The sequence below is a fragment of the Myzus persicae genome, unplaced genomic scaffold (assembly GCF_001856785.1).
Source record: "Myzus persicae strain clone G006 unplaced genomic scaffold, MPER_G0061.0, whole genome shotgun sequence".
Lineage (NCBI taxonomy): Eukaryota > Metazoa > Arthropoda > Insecta > Hemiptera > Aphididae > Myzus > Myzus persicae.
The window spans coordinates 95,016-117,359 of NW_019101664.1; the positions used below are offsets into that span (position 1 = coordinate 95,016).

Below are 22,344 nucleotides of genomic sequence, written 5' to 3' on the forward strand. Positions count from 1 at the left end.
TTTTTTAAAAATCTATTTAAAAAGAGGACATTAATAAAAATTACATTATTTTTTAATTAGATATTTTTAGAATTAAATTAATGGGAAAAAAGAATTAGATATATTTTTAAATTTCAATAGCAAAAATGATACTCTAGCTTAGCTGTTCCCAAACTTTTACGACCACGGCACCCTTAAAAAATTGTTTGTGTTTCGCGGAACCCTAATGTTTAATCCAACCCAACTACAATTTTTGTAAATTAAAAAAGGAAAATCAATTCCTTAAACTCTCAAGTCCAAATAATATTTTAATGATACTGTTAATGACTTTTCATTATTAAACTTAGTTTAAAAAAAAATTTTCAATCAAACATTTTTTAAACAACAAACATTAAATAAACATAATTTTCTCAATATCTCATACATCTAACGGAACCCTTGACATTGTCCCACAGAACCCTAAGGTTCCGCGGAACACACTTTGGGAAACGCTGCTCTAGCTAACTAGAATTATTTTTAAGCTGGTTTTGTCCTATATAATATTTTAAAAAAAATTGTTCAGAACTTAAATATTTTATTATTATTAATTTGAACTAACTATATCTTTTTAAATATTATACAATATAGGTGACACAAGATAACTCAAGAAATAATTATTAATTCATGAAGTTTTGTATGCAAGTTTTGTATTATTTTATTGTTATATTATAAAATGTGATTTAAAAATGAACAATCTATCTAATTAAAATTATGATGTAATTTGTATTAATGTTCTCTTTTTTAAAACTTTTTTCTTGAATATTTCTACCTATGCATTGGTTATTTTATCCATGGGATATTTTTACTTTGATATTATTGTTCTAGATTCATTATAATATAATATATGAAATATTTTATTTATCCTGCTCATGAAAAGTATCCGTATCAGAGAACATAAATAATGAATTTATTTTTTTTTAAATTGTTTATTTTTAATATTTCATATAGACCGTAATTATTTCACATTTATTAAAATAACAACTAAGTTTTTTTTTACATAATTTGTATAACTTTTTATTGAATGATTAGGTACATTTTTTAAAAAATTTGAATTTACAAAGTTATTAATAAATAAAGAGAAGCATTTTGCCTCTTTTCTTTGAATACATAATAATACTTCAGTTACTTATGAACAAACCTAATATTAGTGCATCATGAATTGTAACTTTTATTGGGTTAATTCATAGATTATATAGTAGTGTAGAACTCCATGGGCTACTTATTCTTTAATCAATTTACAATAAAAATTTTTAGAAAAAGATATTAGGTAATAGTATTGTATAATATTAGTATGATTCAAAATTATATGTAATTTGTAATATTAGCATGGGTTATCTGTATATTATAAAATCTATGCCAATACTATTATGAATATGCTAAATTTAAAATATACAATCTGTATTCAATAATATTATTATTCAATGATGTATTAAGGGGTTCACAACACACTGTGTTGTGTTCTGTATACTTAACACATAGAAAACGTGGGAACAACATTTTGTTACCAATGTATTATATAAACAAAAACGACATGGTGAGTTGTGAACCCCTTGTATATATTATTTAACTATAAAATATTATAAATTGTCAATTACCACAATAACATAAAAAAAGGTAATAGTCATATAAAACGTTTAGTTCAATGTATTTAAAATAATACTCAAGGTCGAATAAAGTATAAACAGTATATTACACTTCTGCAATACAGAATATTTATATTTATATGATTTATAAATTTAGCACTCATATGATTTATTTATATTCAAATATTTATTATACTGTTTATTATTAAATGCATATATACTTTTATTGAATACTTTTTATATGGATATTAAAAGATTTTTCTCCCATATTATTAAATTAATGAGGCATTATTTTACATAATTTACCAAAAGATAAAATGTATATGATTTCCAAATATTTATTTTTATCTCATTTTAAACATTGAGTAACATTTTTAAGCTTAAGATAAACAATTATTTATTGTTTTAATAGTGCATTGTTTTTACAGTTATTATAAACACTATATCAAATAATATAATATGTTTAAAGTTGTATTATTAACGAATGTGATACATTCGTTCAGTTTAGACAATATTATACAATAATATGATAAAATTGAATATCAACATATGGTATGAAAATAATATATCAATTTTAGTAAAATATAAACATAATATCATATTGTTTTCCATATAAAAATTAATATATTTCTGATAAATATTAAAAATAATATATTATTAATATTGTAATGAGTAATGTGAAAAGTAATACACATTACTGCGAGTATATCAGTTAATATATTAAATTTAACAATGTTACATTTGTTTGTATTGTGATTGATAACATAAATCAGCACACGAAGTTTGTTTTTCTTAAATGTCATAATTTAATAATTACTACAAAAACGATTTTGGACATGAAGAATGATTGGAGAAAATAAAAAACAATTCTTAAAATACACTATAACAATATAATAAAATTAAGTGCATTGCGCGTTTTTTAATAAAAATAGATGTTTTACCCATAGTAGTAATATATTAAACAATAATAGTACAATAAATAAATAATAATATATAAAAAAAGTAATTGTAATATTATACATACCAAAGGTAATGGTATACACAAAAATAATACAAATAATATCTAATAAGTAAACAAGAATACATATTGTTACCAGAAATAAATAATACTAATAAGTAATAAGTAAATAATTAAGTAAGTGAATGATACATGGATATAAAATTACCGCACAATGTATGTAAGTAATGCACAAGGCGACAATGATAAACATATTGTTACTACATACACATAATAATGTTATAGCAATTAATTTAATAATATAAACAGGTACACGCACGAAAATAACCAGATAAATGGCCGAAATACACAACAAGTCGACTTGGGAGTTGTGTCTTGCACCTAATACAATAAATTATATAATGATAAAAAAAATAAGTAAAAAAAACAAATACATTTATGGATAATAGGCGATAACTACTACCACTAGTGAAAAACGGAGGATAAATACGCTGACTCACACAGTGGTAGTGGCTAGCAATTTAAGAAAAAAAAAATATGTACAATATTCAAATAGCAATTTTTTACAGATAATATTATGTCTGGTAAATAATATTATTGTAAAATAAATTATTTATATTAAATAATTACTATATTATTATCATTTACAATTTTTTTTTAAAGTTATGATATATGCGACCTACGCATGAGCGTGGTTTATTGTCTTTTTACAATCATTATTATTTAACTGTTCCAGTCTGAAGTTCAGCTGCGGGCGATCAAATCAAAAATAATTATGCACAAAAATTAATAATATTTAATCGCAATCGCTGCTGCTGTTAGAATATATAATCATTTTGTCGTCGCTACCACAGCTTCACTTTCATCCCCCGAGTCTTCGTCTGCATCTTCACAGTTATCTTGACTCTTTTGTTTTCTCAAACGTTGATGGGTGGCATTCAACTGACTTAGAGCTTCGTCTAACTGTTGCTGCAGGTCTTCTGTATAAGATGACCACCTTGACTCCTCGCGTTCCACGTGCTCATGTAACCGGCTCAGCATTTGTTCCTATACAAGTTTAAGAAATATTATTATGAGTATAAATATTGAGGTAAAATTATGAGATCTTTTATCAATTAGAAGAAATTCATATAGAATCTAATGTTATTATATTGAACTTTGATTAAGTATCTTCCCCAAGTCACAGATATTGTAACATGTAAAAAATAAAATCTAATATTTCTAATGTATCCCAAAGTATTGTGCATACTGTACAAACATACCGTATCAGCAATGACCTGCTTATAATGATTTATTCTGCTTTCTAGAACATGGTTATACATTGTAACATTTTCTATGTTTAAGCCATCAGTCATGGTTGTTTGCGGCATCTGACGAAACAGGAAAATTCAAGCATTTTTATTTAAAATATTACAAATGTAAGAAGCACATATTATATTTAAATCACCTTGTACGGTGCATTACACTCATATTCAAGCATAATATTATATACTTACCGCTGGTATGCCGATATGCCGTTGCTTCTCCTCAGATATTCGAAGTTGGAGCCTCTCGACTTCAGTTCGATGTTGTTCACGCAATTCCTCAATCACTGCTGCATCATGTTGGGTGAGACGACTTGCTATTTCTGCTGCAGCCTCGTACCCATTCCGTAACTCTTTCATCGCGGCCTCGTGCTCAGCTCGCAGACGTTTTGTCGTGGTGTCGAGTTCCGTACGCAGATCTTTGTTTTGCTTACACAAATCCTCGTTTTTTGCTAGGAGTTCTTGAACGGCTTTTTCGTGCTTAGTACGTAGATTTTCTTTTTCCTTATTTAGACTCTGCATAGCGATCTCGTGTTCTTTGACCATATTCTCATTTTTTATACGCATACCACGGACCTCATTCTGGTGCTCAGTACGCATATGATCTTTAAGATCACGCATGCTTTGCATAGTAGTTTCATGTCGTTTGCGCAGTACATCATTTTCATTACGTAATTTCTGGACCAAGATTTCGTGCTCAGCTTGTAAAGCTCCAACCCTTGCCTCGTGATCCGCTCGCAAACTTTGCATTGCAGATCGCTGGACAGTTTCATTTTCTGCACGCACGCCTTCGATTACGGTCTCATGCTCAGTCCAGAGATTCTTCATTGAAGTCTCGTGTTTTATGCGCAGGTTCTCGTTTTCATCGCGTAAGCCTCGAATTACAACCTCGTGGTCCTTGCGAAGATTCTCATTTTCCTCGCGTAGGACTCGAATTGTGGCCTCCTGCTCCTTGCGAAGTTTTTCGTTTTCCTCACGGAGATTCCGGAAAGCGGAGTCATCGGTGTCAGAGCGCTTTAGATTCTTGTTGTCCTCGCCAGAATCTTGGATAGCCGTCACATCTTTAATGTGTGTCGCTTCCACAACAGCCTTGTGAGCCACTTGCGAAGTCTGAGACACAGTCTGTTGCAGGGTCTCGAGTTCCATGCGCAATGCATTTACCACTGCATCATGCTTGGCCTGCAATGCTGCCAGCTGGATGTCTCGTTCCGCATTCAATGCTTTCACTGTCGCATCATGCTCTACTCGCAGCCGTTTCGTCATCGCTGTCTCGCGTTCTGCGGTACGCAAACGCTCGGCTACCGCACTGTTTTTGGCTCTTAAATTTTCGTTTTCTACACGCAGACGTTTTGTTGTCGTTTCATGTTCTGCACGCAAAACTTTAGACTCTTTGTCATGCTCGGCTCGTAATGTTTTCACCGAAGCGTCGTATTCGGCACGCAACCGTTTTTCTGTTCCGTCGACCTCAGCCTTGAAATCGTCATCTCGGCGACTCTGCTGAAAGGGTGGTTGTTTATCTGTCACAACCGCTGTCTTTGCTGATGTAGTTGACGCAGCAGTATTGTCGTTGATAGTAGGTGAAGCGATTTGCAGCGATGGCTTATCTCGTCGTCGTTGTTGCGGTTGCTGTTGCAGCAGCTGCTTATCACGACGCTGTTGTGGTTTCTCTTTTTGCGGTTGCTTCTCTGGTTGATGCTCCTTTTCTTGATTATGTTGCTTCTCTTGCCGCTGTTGCTTTTCTTGTCGCTGAGCTTCTTCTTGTTGTTTATCATGTCGCAGCTCTTTCTCGTGTTGAAGACGTCGACGTTCTAGTTTAGTTGAAACGGATATGACTACGTTATCCTCCCGCCGTTGATTCTGTTTTTTCTTATTTGAATCATTGTTGAGAACGGTGACAGAATTGGCACCACTGCTACCACTAGTCTACAATAAACAACAAAATATTTTATGATATTAAAGTGTCAATAGTACTTATAATTTAAATCTATTTTTTATATTTCTGCTGTTACTGTTGTGAGCAGCAATTGCATTCATAGTCACTATTGCTAAACTTAAAACTTATTAAATATAACATCAATAGTTAATTAAATGGAATGACAAAAAAAAACCCCCCACAAGATAGGTTTACGAAGAACATAATAATTCGATACTATTATACAATCATAATTAAAATCAATAACAAATATTCGTACTCAAAAACAATTTTTAAATAAGTTATTTATAAGTTGTAACAAACTAAAATGTTTGTGGTTTTTCAAACTGTATATTAATCCTTGAAAAAATGAGTTTTTAAATATCTTCAGGAAATTTGACTTGTAATAATTGGTACCTATGATAAGGTTTTTTATAAGATTTTAAGTTGTAATACATTGCAACTTAGTGTATGTATACGTAATACAACACATCTAAACATATTCTAAAAGTTATAAAACTTACAATTTAATACATATTTTAAAAAATTCAGGAGAATAATTTAATAAAAAACCTCCTGACCAATGAGTATTTTATTAAAATTAAAAATGGAATACATAATAATTAAATTATTATTAAAAGTTATAACTAAACATTTTGATATTCATAATTAAGGAATAATCTAATTTGTATCAAAAATCAATTTATTTGTACACTATACAGTACATACATTAAGTTAAAAAAGCTAATTTATATGTTTGATCGCACTAGTGTTACGGTTACCCCCCCTTCTCTTCTGTTTCTTAATAATTGATAAAAAGCTATTAAAAAAGAGAAACGAAATGTCACGATATAAATATTTTTATCAGAACTACCATTTGATTTGATTTAAATTTTTTTTATTATATTTTGAAATTTCAAGTAAACACCAATACAATATTCATTTTCGGGCGACTAAAATAACAATGAAAAATGATTTATAAAAAATATGTCTCCAAAAACTCAATTTATAGAGACAATTTAACAATATATCCACCAGTTATAAAAAATAATAATTAAATCAATTCAAACATTAACTACTTCTTTAATACAAAAATAAAATATTTCTTCAAGTTTCTTTTCAGTAGGAATATGCTTAAATGAGTTATTTTAATGTAATATTAATGGCCATATTACCCGTATAATAAATTGAATTCTCACAAAAATAACGATAAAAAAAACGTTGGAATTGATCAACTAATTAAATATTAATATGTATATATGTAATGGAATATTAATGGGTCGGTAAATGTGAATAAATATTTGGTCGAAAATCAAATCATACCAACAGTTTATGCAGAATATTAGGGAATTTATATTCACTTCAATATTTTACAACCTTTTTGTAAATACCTGCTATCTAAAGACACAATGCCAAAAAATATATACCTAGAGTCAACCAAACATCAATTGTTTCTTTGAATTATAAATAATTCAAATCCAGGTATTAGCATAAATAATTTTTCAAATATAAACTCGTAGGTATTATCACAAATTATCAAGCGACTGGAACTACTGAAAGATTGTATCCTCATTATAAACATATCAAACCGTTGAAAATGTATCAATTAATTAAATATTAATCTAATTGGAAGGAAAAATGTACAAAATATTTGGCCGAAATGAAAATCAAATTACCAACAGCTTATGCAGAAACTTAGGAGTTCGGATTTACGAACATATTTTAGAACATTTTTGTAAATACCCAATGTCAATAAAACTTATATTAAGCGTCTGCCAAATATCAATAATTTCATTAAATTATAAAAATAAAAAACTCGTAAGTATTATCAAAAATGATTGTGTCTGGATTAATGATTGCTTAAAAATAGTCATACATATAGGTAGGTAGTATTGTAATACCCATACCGCGCGTATGATTTAATGACGTGCCGCGGGCAAAATGAAAAATGTCAAAACAGATACAACAATAAAAGTATGTAAGTAAAACAATTAATATTCGGAACGACAAAAAAAAAATAGCAAAGGATATTATTCCCTAACAAAAATAGGGGTTGTATTACAATTTGGTTAAAAATAAAATCGAAATTTACTCATTAGCCATTATATAACTCATAAACCATTAGTCATTACGAACAGATCGGTTAGTAATAATTTATTTCCGCGAAGAAGCTATTTTCACACAGGACACGTCACACGTCATATTATTATAATAATGTCATAGAATATTTCTGTACCCATACATACACAAAATATTAGGTAGGTGCAGAGAAACTTATTAGTTACTACACACTAGTAATAACTCTAATAAGTCACGTATTACCATATTATACGGCATTGTCGCATTGATTGTAGGTAGACTTATCGGTGATCCGACTATGCCACATGTCGTATAATTTACATGCGAGTAACATAAAAACACCATCGTAAAAACTGATCTCACGAACTATTGGAAACGCATTGAAATTGTATACACGGTCGCAAATGAACACAATAATATTAAATTGTACCTATTGTACATATTTATGAAAATGAAATGTAGGCCCATAAAAGAATACTTTACCATTGTGATCCATTCGCCCTGATCTTCATCGTCGTTGTAAGCGACTGCAGAGTCGTCCACGACCAGGTGGTCCTCGTCGGCGTGCAGGCTGTGCGACGACCAGGACGACGAGCGGCGACGATGGTCGTCGTTCTCAGCGGTGGCTGCTGTCCCCGGCGCCAAGTTGTAATCGCCACTATTGGTCGAACTCTCGCCACCACTGCGGGACTGCTCCTGTTGCTGCCGTTGGCGCCTAGCCCGGCGGTTCCGCTCGTTGGAACGGTCTGCTCCGGCCGTGTGACTGTTGCCAGCGACCACAGCCGTAGTTTCCGACGCCTTGAATGCACCGCGATGACCGGCGGACGTAGTCGTAGCGTTGTCAGTGGCGGAAACGTCGCCGTCGTCCTTTTTCTTCTTCTTGTCGCCGTTTTTACTGTTCGAGGGATTGCCGGAACTGTTCCAACCAGTCGAACCTGTAGCACCAGCGGCCGCGGCGGTATTGGTGCTGGCGGACGCCTGCAGACGGATAGCGGCGTTTTTGCTGCTGTTATTTTTCTTCCTAGGTTGGACCGCGGCCGAAGTTGACTTTTTTTGCTTGGATGCCGGCGTGAAACCGTCGCCATCATTTCCGCGCTGGTGACGGGTCGACCTCCGCCGCCGCTCGGCAGACGACGCCGACGCTGCCCAACGCATCATGTAGAAAAACGCGCAGCTGAACGCCACGGTGACAAGCAGTGCCAGGGCCACTGCCCGCACGCCAGCTGCTTCAGTGGCGGCAGCCGCAGTCTCGACGAAATTGCTCATATTGTTCCTATACGTGCCCAACTGGTAGGGTGCAAAAAAAAATCAAATTATTATTATTATAAATTCCAAGTCTGTGCGTAAAATATCGTTATATAATATTATGGCGACGGGTGATCGCTAGTTCGCTACTGTCGTTACCACTGCCCACCCCCTAAAATGCACGACACGAACAGTAGCAGAAGTGGTGTCGGCGGTCGGCCGCCACGATCGTGATGACGACGACGGTCGTAAAGTATTGCAATATTGGTGGGTGAGTATTTAAAGGTATTGGTCGGTATTGAGAAGGTAACAATATAGAAATCTCGTACAATAATATAATATTATGGTGTGCTCACCGGTAAAGTCCGCAGCCCCGACGACGACGACAACCTAACGATTTATGCCCCGTCTGCTGCAGTGTCCGCCGTGATAAAACTAATGTACAGGTAGGCAGGTGGGTGAGTGCTGCTGCCGCCGCCGCCGCCCAAAAACTCGGAGCGATCAATTTCTGACGTGTCCTCCGGTAAAAGGTGCTGCGTGATGTACCGGTAGACGTGCCGGCCGTGGAAATGTGAAACGACGACGATCAACAACGCGCCGCGACACTACCGCTCGGTCGAACCATACGATGATACATCATTGTCATCAGACCTGCCTATAGGGCTGTAAGCGCGTACCGAACACGACGACGGCGATACGACTTCCAGAGCGCGTATGGTATGTACGACGTTCGTCGTACCGGTAGTGGCGGCCGGTCGCTGGATGTACGCCACTGGATTAGAACCGTCGTCACCGTCGGTGCGTTGCCGCGATGGTGACGTGGACACTGCCGGTACTCGGTAGTGGTGGTCTCGGTCGACGAAATCGTGTGGTGTCGGCGGCGGCGGCGCTGTTGTCGCCGTCGGCCTATCTGATATCTCGTGAGATAGTGGCGGACGTCCACCATAGAGTATTACTCTATGACGTCCACTCCGTACTCCCCCACGCGTGCGCCTGCGCTCCTGCGCGTCGTAGCACCGACCGAAACACGGTCACGGACGGACACTGGTTCGGTGCACTGTGGTTGCGTGGGTTGGAGACTGGGCGACAACTCCGACCGTCTACTACCTCCACTGTGTAGACACCGCCGCCGCCGCCGCCGCCGCCGCATTCCTCGACGGCGCCCGCTACGGGACCCCCCCCCCCCTGCTATTGGCGAAGACTCGTAGACCATAGTGTGCCGTGCCGCCGAACGCATTGTGACTTGTGACCATAAAACAAATAATAGGTAGATTGTGTCGCTTGTGACAATATTAACTTTTCGTGCGTGCGAGTATTGCGACGGCAACATAATAATAATAATAATAATAATAATAGTAATAATTACAATTATACACTATACAGTATAATATATTATTCGCACACGCACACGCGCATGTACAATATTCACTGTTCAGTACAATCGGTACACTCCTCGGTGCTAAACGTCGAATATTCGGCCCCTGTACGCGGATCGTGACAAAAACGGCGACAAGCGAACGAGCAGATAGCATTAGTGGATGGTTTGCATCGTATTCGTATCCTACCCGACACAAAAAGTGCGTATTCGATCGTCGTGTTGGTTTATAAGTGCATTATTATAATATAGTTTGTTGTATCGTATTTTATAATAAAGCCGTTAACGGAGATGGCTCTTGCGTCTGGCTCGCATTTGGTTTCCTATTTCTTGGGCGACTACACAGTGACAATGACTAATGATGCCGACGACTAAATGCTAATATGCCGATACTTCGGATGCTGAAAGCTACAACTCAGACATCAACGGCCACAATGTCTACAACCAGTATGATTATAAAACCAAGGCTACTACTGCTGCATTAGGGGCTTTTGACAAAAACTGAAAGGGATACACACAACAATGACTGCTATAGTAAAGTTGATCCGCCGAGGAATGGCGGCAACGACTGTTATGTTAGTGCTGATGCTGCTAATCACCACTGCGGCTGCATCTGTATTACCAAGTAATATATTAAATATAATTTATTTTCCTAATTGGTGCATAGGTAGTTGTTAATTATTTTGATTTTTTTCTTTTTAGTAGAAGGTACCAACTGTTTATTTTACACTCAAATCATTGATTTATTTAGGTCTTCTTCGAGTTCTTTAACCAACTAAATGCCATTAAAAGAATAAAATATGTTAAGTCACTTATACCTGATTATATTTATCTGTTTGTTGACATAAGTATTGCCTACTTTGGACAAATTTCATAAACATTGTATTATAATAAGATACTGGTTTAACCGAGGGTTTACCTATATATCCTACCAAATTCAGGCATCAGTCATTGATAACATCAACAACTTAGAAAAACCTAGAGCATTTATTTTTCCTCAAAGTTATTACTTCCTAAATCGTTGGTCGGAAACCTTTTTAACAATTCAGGTCATATTTTTTTTTCAACTTTTGATCGAGGGCTATTTTAACAAAAAAAATATTTTACATAGGTACCTATAACTAATAATTGTATTACTATTATATTTTATTATTTTGCATCAAATTATGAGTACTTTACAGAAAAAAAATATAAAATTGTAAATTAACTAAATTAATGTGATTTCTGTGCCTGTATAATTTATTTGTTAATTTATTGATATCAGTGTGAAAATTTGTCGTTAAGCATCATAAAACAGAGTGCAAATGTTTATCACTAAGGCTTGAAGTGTTTATTTTTTCTGTAATTCACAATCCAAAATATCTGCTTACATATACATATACATATATATATATATATATGTACTTGAAAATTGTCTGATTCCTGGGAATGTAGGTATTGGAAGGCAAACTAGATGATTCCCAAAAATAATTTTTTAGAACCTTGTCATTTTGAATTTCAACTATGACTTTCATATTTCATAAATTATTCTTGACATTATTCATATTCACTAGAAAAGGATTCTGGAATAATTGTATTTCTTTATTTTACTTATCAAAATCATGAAAATTGTCTTACAATTTTGTTTAATGATATTGATATATTTAGGTTTAATTAAATCCCACTGTAACGGTTTCACAAAAGATTCAATCGCAGATGTACAACACAAAAATTGATAAAACATTAGTTGATCCTAATGATTGTATTCCTTTTAATTTTACTTGAAAAGATTTAACATCAGTTTATATTTTATGTTCAACTTACTCAAAAATATTGTTTTTATCTATTAAAAAAGCCTAGACAAGAATCCATGATGTATCCTATAGTTTAGTAACAGTTTTATTTTTTTCATTCATTAACATTTTTATTTCCAATTTTAAATCGAAAAATCATTCAAGTTTTGTACCTATACTTAACCATTTAACGTCTGTAAAATATATAACGTCCTCGTGTTCTGATTCAATTTCATCCTAAAAATGTGAAATTTACGATAGCCAGCTCAAACCATTCTTTCAAATAAAATTTATTGAGGAAATTACAACACTCATAACTTCTTTCCACGCAAGAACTTAACAACACAATACTTCTTAGTGAATTATACATAAAAAATCATTGGAATTTCAGTATGGTTTTCTAATATTTTTTTCTTAATTCATCCTACCACACCCTTATTTGAACCTCTTATGTTTTTCCCACCATCTGTTGTTACACTTATTAATTATTTTCACTCTAATCCTAAATTGTTAAATGATTTATCTATACTTGTAAACAAATCTTTCTCTGTGTTAATCCCCTTTACCCTAGAAATATCGGCTAATTCTTTGGTAACATTAAAATTATCATTAATCCCTCAAATACAAATTAAAAGTTGTGAGTATTAATTTTTTCTATAAGTTGCTGCATTCAATATTTCCTCATTCTTCGGTTCTGTTTTTATTTAGGCAGATTTCATCAACAATAGCAAGCATTTTTTATTGTTGGAAATTGTCAGTAGGTATCAGTGAAGAGACGATCATTCTTTGATATAATTTGTGCAACTACATGTCTGTACTACTGAATTATTTTGATTATTTTGTTGTTTTTTTTTTAAATATTTTGTTGACTTTTTAACAAACATTTAATAAAACAATTCATTTTTCTTTTTCTTAAATCAACTATGATGTTTTCAAAAGTTGATTTATATTCATTATCATAATACTGTTTGATATAATGGCCACAAAAAATTGCTTTGCAGCTCAAGGCGTTCCACCTGTGTTAAATGTAAGAAACAGTCTTAGATACTAATGTTATCATTATTTTTTTTTTTTTTGAAAACTACCTGATGGCTTTTTTATTATAACGATCAATGATCTTTAACAATACATTTCAAAGGTATACATAAATATAAGATACTAATGAATAATATTTTGTAGATATATTAATCATAATTTTGTATCAGCTTAATTTGATAACATACAATGATTTCAAGATATTTAATTACCTATGTCCTACTTCTATACCTAACTAATTCAATTTTTAATTTAAATTAATTTTAGTTTATCTGAGAAATTAGTCATTTAACCAAGCAAATAATAAGCTAATACATCATCATGTTCATTTACTGGAAAGACATACATAATCATATCTCTATACAGTTAACATTCTAATTTATATAAATACTACCTACTGCAATTAGCATAGTAATATATTTAGTAATTTAGTAATAATTTTTAGCTATAGTTGATATTACCTCTACTATAGTTATCAACACCTAAAATAATTAATTATTTACTAGGTTCATAGCTTAAATGTATTATAGTATTGGTATTTATTTCTAAAATTATTTATACTTTAAACTTGACAATCTGGATAAACAAAATTCTTAACCTTTTTTTTTCTTTAATAAGTTATTAACTTAATCCTTACTTGATATATCACAGACATTATTACCTATTAGGTAATAGTATCTATTAGGTATTAGTACCTATTTTGCACATATATATTACGATGGAGCTAAAACGGTTTAGGGATCCATAACTTTGGATTTCCATCTGTATTACCAATTATAACTACCAATATAATTTTTAATCCGAACTCTTATATGTAATGAAATTATTTTAAAAAAATAGGTATTTCCATGGTCAAATGTTATTTTATGTCTAATAAAATTAAGCACTCAAATAATTTGTATGATTTCCATAGTATCAAGTAAAAACTCTGTTTAACTCTATTTTTCAGTTAAACATGGAGTTGAGTAAACATTTTTGAGTACTTACCTAAAGAACCTAAATGATAGTACTTACCTAAATAATCTATTAAGTATTTATTTGTTAAACTTTTTTATGTTTTCATTAAATGGTAAAAACCATAAATATGTGTAAGTGCTGAACCAATAACTAGGTAGTGCTTTACTCAGATTCTAAAATTAGAATTATTTTAACATTTATTACTTATCGAATGTTTATACAACAGAAATTTGATGTTTAGGATTTTGATACAATATTATAATTTTGTTTTTGTTACAATATTTTTATACTTAAAATAAAATTGTTTCAGAAATATTTTAAGACACAATTGTAGTACCTACTCAGTAAGTCATAACTTATATGTTTAAAATACACATAGTTTCATTCGAATGTCTATGGTGTTTGATACGCAATTATTTAGTAAAAGCTCTCTATAAATATTATGTTCCACCTTTTGTAAGTTGAGGTCAGCTCAAAATATATGATTTACATCAAATAATGTTATTGATAAATGTTGAAATATTAATAATAATGCACAATCTTGACGCGAATTCTCTAATAACAAGACGTTTTGTTCAGCATTTCATACGAGTTGTCTCGAGCGGAATTACTCGAAAACTGTAAAAAACAACTGTCATTGGTATACATTAGGGGACTACCGATAATTGTGATTGCGTTTATTAGCTGTCGATTTCTGTTTTTGTATGTCTTGGTGATGTTTATATGACTTTTCTTGTTATACAGGTGAACCGGTGGCCACCGCAGAAAAAGGACCGACTGGACAGCAGAAAAAACTCGGGGGAAATAGCATATCGTCTTTGGAACTGTACCACTCGATGGAGATGGGCGAACAGGAAAGACTTGAAAGCCTCGGCGGCAACGACGACGAGGACGATAGTGAAAAAGATAGCGGTGACTCGTTACTGTCCATGGCGGGCGGTGGTGACGACGACAATGACCAGGAGAATCTAACGGAGTTGCTGACTTGCGTGTCATGTTCAGGCAAGTTGCCTGCGCAGTGGGACGAGCGAAATTCTGATGTCGACGAACAGTCTTACTGTTTGTACGACGGTGTCCAGCCGCTGACGCAAGATGGTAACATGGATAAAGAACTTTACGTGTGTTCGGGGGCCGTGCGTGTGAGTATTTAATTCATTACTATATGATGTGTACCAAACTGTCCTCCAACCCATCCACTCCTTCGGGTCGACATAATGCAGCCTAGCTGTCTGTTACTGTGACATAGTGATTCCACGGGCAGGTACAATAATGCGGACTCCACTATAGCTTCCACTATTTTTTTCTCAATAGGACTTTTGTTGTGAGTTGTGACCAATTCATTACAGCATTTGAAACATCTGGTTAATTTTATCAGGTTCGATTCATGACTTAAAATATAACACCAGGATACTATCTAGAAAAAGATTTTTAAATTTTTCGGACGAATGTTAGTGGTCTTACTGTTTAATTCTAGAAATAATGTTATAACCTAGACATTAATTAGAATATGGGCACAAATGATACTTTAGTAAGACCGTTTTTATAATCTCCGCTTCAAGTATGTTAATTTAATCATACCATATTATACTACCTAATGGTAATTAAAGAAAGTAGAACATCGTTAATATCTAAACACTAAAAATTTGTATTGAAAAATGTCCAAAAAGTCGAATTGTTCTTAGAATCTAACTTTCTGATTATTGCGTGGAAATTTAAATTACCAAGATACCTACATATTTTCTTCATTTTTACATACATTTTTGATTATATAGTTGTCCCATTTATGGTTGTAATTATAATGTTGTAACACTTATTTTCCCATTATCATTTTATATAGTGTTATAAGACAAAAGTGCGTGAAGAGGATGGCATTGTGCGCATTAGTCGTGGGTGTATGGGTGGTGGTCATGGTGGCGGCCATCGACATTCAAGCCAAACCAATGCAGAACTGCATCCTTGCATGGGTGCTATTAGTAATGATTTGACAACAAAAAACAATGATACCTCAAAGCAACCTCGAACCTGGACGTCGTCGCATACTTTTTCATCCGCGTCTGCCGGCCAGCAACTGCCATCTACCTATGCAATCGAATGTTGCAACGGCCGTGATCGCTGCAACGATGGCCCGTTTCCATCATTATCGGGCGGTGGCTTATCAACGATCGACGACAACGGTTCTCTGCTTGCAGCTATGACTTGGTGGCGGTGGTCATCCATTTCCGTGGCGGCGTTACTGATCGCCGTCGTTATCGTTGCCACATTCACTTTGAAGAAGAGGAAACGGCGGAAGAGAAGCAAGAGCAGCAGCAGTAGAAGGAGTAAACGGCGAAATCGGAGTGCTCGCCACCACGATGAGGGCGACAGTGATGATAGTGATAAAAAGAGACCCCGACATTTGTCGCTTTCCTCAATGTCGTCGTCGTTGTCATCAGTGGTGTCATCGTCATCTTGTTGCGAAGGAAAGAAAAGAAGAGGTAGGAGGAAACAACACCACGTGACTGCTTTAACCATGGTCGACTTGCTCAAGGGCGTCGTGGTGACCAACGAGACGACAGCTGACAACGAAAATACTTACGGTAGTAGTAGCAACCGACCGTCCTACACAACAGAGTACTCACCCGCTGCTATGACTGAATCTACGGTCGATGATGATTTTTTGCCCCCACCGTATCAACGACGGAACGATAACCATCCAAAAGATGACTGGACCAGTGGCAGTGGGTACGGCTTGCCCCTGCTGGTTCAACGTACTTTAGCCAAGCAGATAGATCTCCGACAACTCGTTGGCAAGGGTCGCTATGGTGAGGTGTGGCGAGCCACTTACTGGAACGGCGGTCACGAGCAGGTTGCCGTCAAAATATTTTTATCGAAGGATGAACCGTCGTGGAAGCGAGAAACAGAAATCTACAGGTATATTTAGTCTGTTGATTTTCTTCTGTATAGAGGCTGGGTCCTGCTAGAAATTCGATCGCTCAAATCGATGTGAAATATAACGCACCGGGATGTTTGCACCATATCATTGACACAGTTTGTTATCCCGATGATGGTTAATTTTACACCGGTATTGATCATTAAATTTCTAGCTGATGTACACCGCTGAATATAACGTTCATATTAATTGTTTGATTCTTATTAAATTACAGCACGGTCCTGATGAGGCATGACAATATATTAGGCTTTATTGGTTCGGACATTATGACTTCACAGAACTCTTATACCACGCAGTTATTGCTTATTACTCACTATCATGAGCATGGATCATTGTACGATTTTCTGCAGACCCCTGCAGCCGTAGCTGCTAGTGCTACGTGCAATGGATATGACATCAACTCAATGGTCGCTGGGGGAGGTCGACCTCAGCAAATCGACAGCGACAGACCGCCGCTCACAGTGCGCCAAATGTTAAACGTACTGTACACTGTAGCCAACGGGCTGTGTCACTTACATACTGAAATCAACGGCACACAGGTAATATGCATGCTAGTTTTCTCATTAATATCAATCATCTGTGTTATATACACGTTATAACTTATAAATTATACATCACAGCATCCCATTTATACCATGTTTATTGACACTTGACAACCCTTATACTCCTCAAATGCCAGTGGAGACATGTTATCTTATCTAGATATTGATGTGATATTTAAATTTGTTTACATATGTATTAAATATTTGCATTATTTTATGAATAGGGTAACGTCAAACCAGTAATCGCTCACCGGGACATTAAGAGTAAAAACGTGCTGGTAAAATGCGCAAAAACAGGTGTGTGTTGTGTAGCTGATTTTGGAATGGCTGTCACTAGCTGGGATGCAATGCTTCCAATTCAAACAACGGCAGCCATGGGTGCTAACCAAAATACGAGAGTGGGCACAAAGCGGTACATGGCGCCAGAGGTGTTGGATGACAGGTGAGATAGGTTATAATATCATCGCTCATGCTGCAACACCACCTATCACAGTTTTCATGATTTTACAGTAGAGCCCTAAAACGTATTTTAAGTGTTTTTTCTTGTCAAAATGAAATATGTCAGGGTTTGTTTATACTTTTTTAATCAAAATTAATTTGTTTTCAACAAAAACTTCAAATTTTATGTCCATAATAATTTTTTCATGAGAGGTGTAATAATCATATTGAGATAGGCTGTTTTAGTAATAACATTATTTTTATTATTTATCTATTTCACTATTATTTATAGTCATGGTTATATAATATTCAATAATATAATTATGACTTGAATTTATTTTTTCTCCCAACTAAACATTATTAATTATAAAAATGATTTGAATATAACAACAAATTTTAAAGAACTCTGTTACTTGTGTATTATTATAATTACAAAAAGAATAAACATAATTATAGTTTCACTATGAGTTCTAATAAAATACAATATACTTTGTGGTTAGGTAAAACAAAAACATTAATAAAAATAAAACATGAATTATGAAATTTTATATTCTTATAAATTGTAGACTACTGCGCTCTATAGAAGACCCATTGATGATATTAGATCATCATCTAATTATGATAGTAATATATTGACAATAAGAAGGTTTAAAATAGTAAAATATAACATAATTAATTTAAATGTTGTAATGCAAAACATTCTAACTCTGAATTAAAAACGTAAAACAGAAGTATAGTCATAACTCATAAGGAATAGCATCACCTATCTCAATATAATGGTTTTATTAACAATGCCTATCCAGGATATTATCCCGTTGTAAAGTCACTGAGTTTTATCAATATATTAGTTGAAACCTTATTATTTAAATTACATGTATTATGTTTTCAGTGTATCCTCATCAGCCGCATTAGCATTGGCTTCTGCGTCCACTACGACAACGGCGGTGCCGTCAGTAGCCTCCTCTTCAACCTCCTCCACTGCCACCAATGATACACCAAAGTGTAGGTGCTGCAAAAAATATTGCCATGCTGACATTTACTCGTATGCACTCGTCATGTGGGAAGTCCTATCCAGAACGCTCATTGCACCTGATGTTGATGACGTTGGACACCTTAAACAACAACCAAATGAAAATCAACAACAACCCTGCACAGATAATAGATACAACCCATACATGTACCGAGCACCGTACCAAGATCGTGGTGTGGGCTGGGACCCCGGATTTGATGACATGCGTCGTGTTGTGTGCTCTACTGATTCTGAACAGAATCGTCCTGGTGTGGCACCTGAGTGGTGTGCAAACCCGGTAGGTTTTCTTTTCTTAAAATTTGTTCCATATATTCTTTTTGATTGAAATATGGTTCAAGCTGAGTCTTACCTATTTATCTATTACATTGATAATGATGTTTTTTTTTACTGTTTGTTTCATATAGATAACCAACGCTGTAGTAAGGGTAATGCAGCAATGCTGGTTTGGTAGACCTAGCTCCCGCCTAGATTCAATGCGTGTTAAGAAGACTCTAGCTAAGCTCATAGAGCAATATTCCTCCACAGAGACTGAACAGCAGCTTAAATCAGAGCCTGAACAGGTGACAATAATAACCACTACAACAACGAATCAGTTGTGATGTAATATACATAAATGTGAACAATGATTACTATTGACTTAAGTAATAATAACAGTGGCTGCAGGGAAAACTTTACAATAATCAAGCAAATGTATTGTATTTTCTCTTCTCTCTCCTCCACTTGTTTGTTCTTACAATGTTAATGATGTAAATTTTTTAATTACTATACCCTGTTATATATATTATGTACAATACAATTTTATAATAATTATAAAACTACTTAAGTATTTCTTTTTTTTTACAAATAATTTATTATTCAATTTTTTATTTAGCATACATTTTTTGATTTTAAGTAAAATACTTACGCACAAATAATGTATAATAACTATTTAAACATTCATTTAGAGTCAAATTAATTAAAAAGCTGAACCATTAATATACTTACATACAATAACACAAAAAATTAGTTTAATTAATATTTATAAATAAAAAAATATAAAAAATCGAAAACTTCATAAATATATTTATATACTTAATTACAGATTTTGGTAAAAGTTAAAAAGTATAAATATTAGTGATGCAGTATAATATTTTTTATTGTATGGATTTTGTTACACATAAATTGAAATCGTAATAATTAGTTGGTGTTTTTTTTTGCACCCTAAATCAAAAATGTTGAATACTTATTAATAACTATCTTATACTATACATATATGATTTTAAAAAAATCTTAATAAATATAATACAAATAATATAAGTGATAGTAAATAATATTTGGTTACTTATGTTGTGTGCGTAATCCCAAAGGCTCCAAAAGCCATAAGCTTTAGAGACAAATCAACAAGTACCAAATTGAACTATAGAATTATGTTTATTTAGCAGAAAATATAGTAATAGTATAATAGCGTGTGCGCGTGTGACGAGAAGTTGCTCAAGTCTCCGTGACTATGATACATCTGCCCAGGCTGTCCCACGGGCTCCCTTATAAGTGATGGCGGCTCCTTTGATGTAGCGGCGCGTGCAGCTTGTATGTGTGTGTGTTATCGGTTGTTGTTGTCAATTCTTAGAATAGCGACTCGCGTCCATGATTTCTAGTCGTGTACATATTCTATACTATATTGTTGCAATATTTATGCTAATGGAGTTTATGACCGTAATAACATTATGATATATTATATTATATTATATACTATGTTATATACTATGTTATTATATAGCGAATTGGCGCCTAGAGTGCCAAGGCCCGCAACACTTATATTTATTATAAAGTGTTTGGTATCTGACTAAACCGTTACACTTATTTTCTATCAAATATATATAGGCAGAATGTACAAATGCTAAAATAATTATTTTGATTTGTACTTTGTTTCATTAATTTCAGAAAATGTATTTTATGTCAATATCTATATCACTGGTAAGTTGTACATAAATGAAAACATAATCTCTCTTCATGCACCTTTTGGTTTTTGTTTAAACACAATAATTCTGGTGACTGTATAGGTGCCTTGTTAGTGTTGTTAGTGTAATACTAATCAAAAATAACATTAAATTGTAAATAAATACATAGTTTATTAATATTGGCCGAGAGAGGTTGTGTCAAATCAACTGTTACATCTTACCATCTAACACAACAAATATAATCTAACATAAAATTCAATACGTGGTTGTATGCCCAATCTGTGAGAACGCTCTGAGTATACATGCCAGCTGCTGTTGCCAACTTCCAGATGGGTGACCACTCAAGTTTTTTGCAACATAACCTTGCCACACATACACAAACACGTGATATAAGCTTTCAAACTAAAAACCTACTAAAAATATACAAAAAAAACCTTACTGTACCACCCCACATCCAATGACCAATAAAAAATTCATAGAAAAAAAAATTCAATGAAATAATGATTGGTTATGATGTTATATTAACTAATTATAATTTGTTTAAATTAAATCTATTGTTTGATTATACAGATCAATGTTTTTGTGTTCTAAGGATAGGTATGCATTTTCTAATGGTAATAAATAGATTTTCTTAATCATTTTATTAATTAAGTGTACAAATGTCTGTGGTTTCATAGTATTAACTATTAGATATTTAGAGATACTACCTGATCCCATAAAAGTGCCAACTTTATATGAGACTTGCTTGTAGTACTGCGAGTAGTATAATATTATCAAGTAGGCAATCCACCTGACGTGGATTGGGGAAATGGGGACCCAGCTTGATGCATGATAACAATCATTTATAAACAAAAACTTCTTTTGTAAACTTCAAAGTCCATGTTTGAGCAAATGATTAACAATTAGATGTGGTGGTAGGAGAGTGAAAAATAACCAAATATACAAATAAATGTCATTAAAATCGGTAGAGCCGTTCAGAGGAGTGCTACCAGTCTACCACAAACGCTATGACACTAGATTTGTATATACTAGATAACAAATTACCAAGCCTAATTTTCTAGTATAAATCATATTAAACAGCTCAACATGTATAGACATATTATTGGAAAAATTTTTGTTGAACTATTTCATGTTGAAAATAAAAGTCTGAACTTCACAATATAACATCAAATCTAAAATTAGTTTGGATGAAACTAAACAAAAACTTTCATAGAACTTAATATTTTGAAG

The 22,344-nt window shown here is 33.6% G+C and overlaps 2 protein-coding genes across 2 annotated transcripts; one reads left to right on the plus strand and one right to left on the minus strand.

The window, feature by feature from the left end:
* Positions 1-2,768: 2,768 nt before the first annotated feature.
* Positions 2,769-10,003, minus strand: LOC111029987 (myosin-2 heavy chain-like). Its single transcript, XM_022309265.1, has 5 exons — positions 9,456-10,003; positions 8,338-9,141; positions 4,056-5,786; positions 3,822-3,929; positions 2,769-3,606 (listed from the first exon to the last, which is right to left on the minus strand). Exons 2-5 carry the CDS (start codon positions 9,118-9,120, stop codon positions 3,391-3,393), a joined length of 2,838 nt encoding a protein of 945 aa, XP_022164957.1. The 5' UTR covers positions 9,121-9,141; positions 9,456-10,003; the 3' UTR covers positions 2,769-3,390.
* A 287-nt stretch (positions 10,004-10,290) lies between these two features.
* Positions 10,291-19,995, plus strand: LOC111029989. The gene is made up of 8 exons (XM_022309266.1): positions 10,291-10,676; positions 10,754-11,099; positions 14,983-15,377; positions 16,076-17,148; positions 17,382-17,706; positions 17,934-18,151; positions 19,037-19,454; positions 19,582-19,995. The coding sequence occupies exons 2-8, from the start codon at positions 10,997-10,999 to the stop codon at positions 19,774-19,776; spliced, it is 2,727 nt and encodes a 908-aa protein (XP_022164958.1). The 5' UTR covers positions 10,291-10,676; positions 10,754-10,996; the 3' UTR covers positions 19,777-19,995.
* Positions 19,996-22,344: the final 2,349 nt, after the last annotated feature.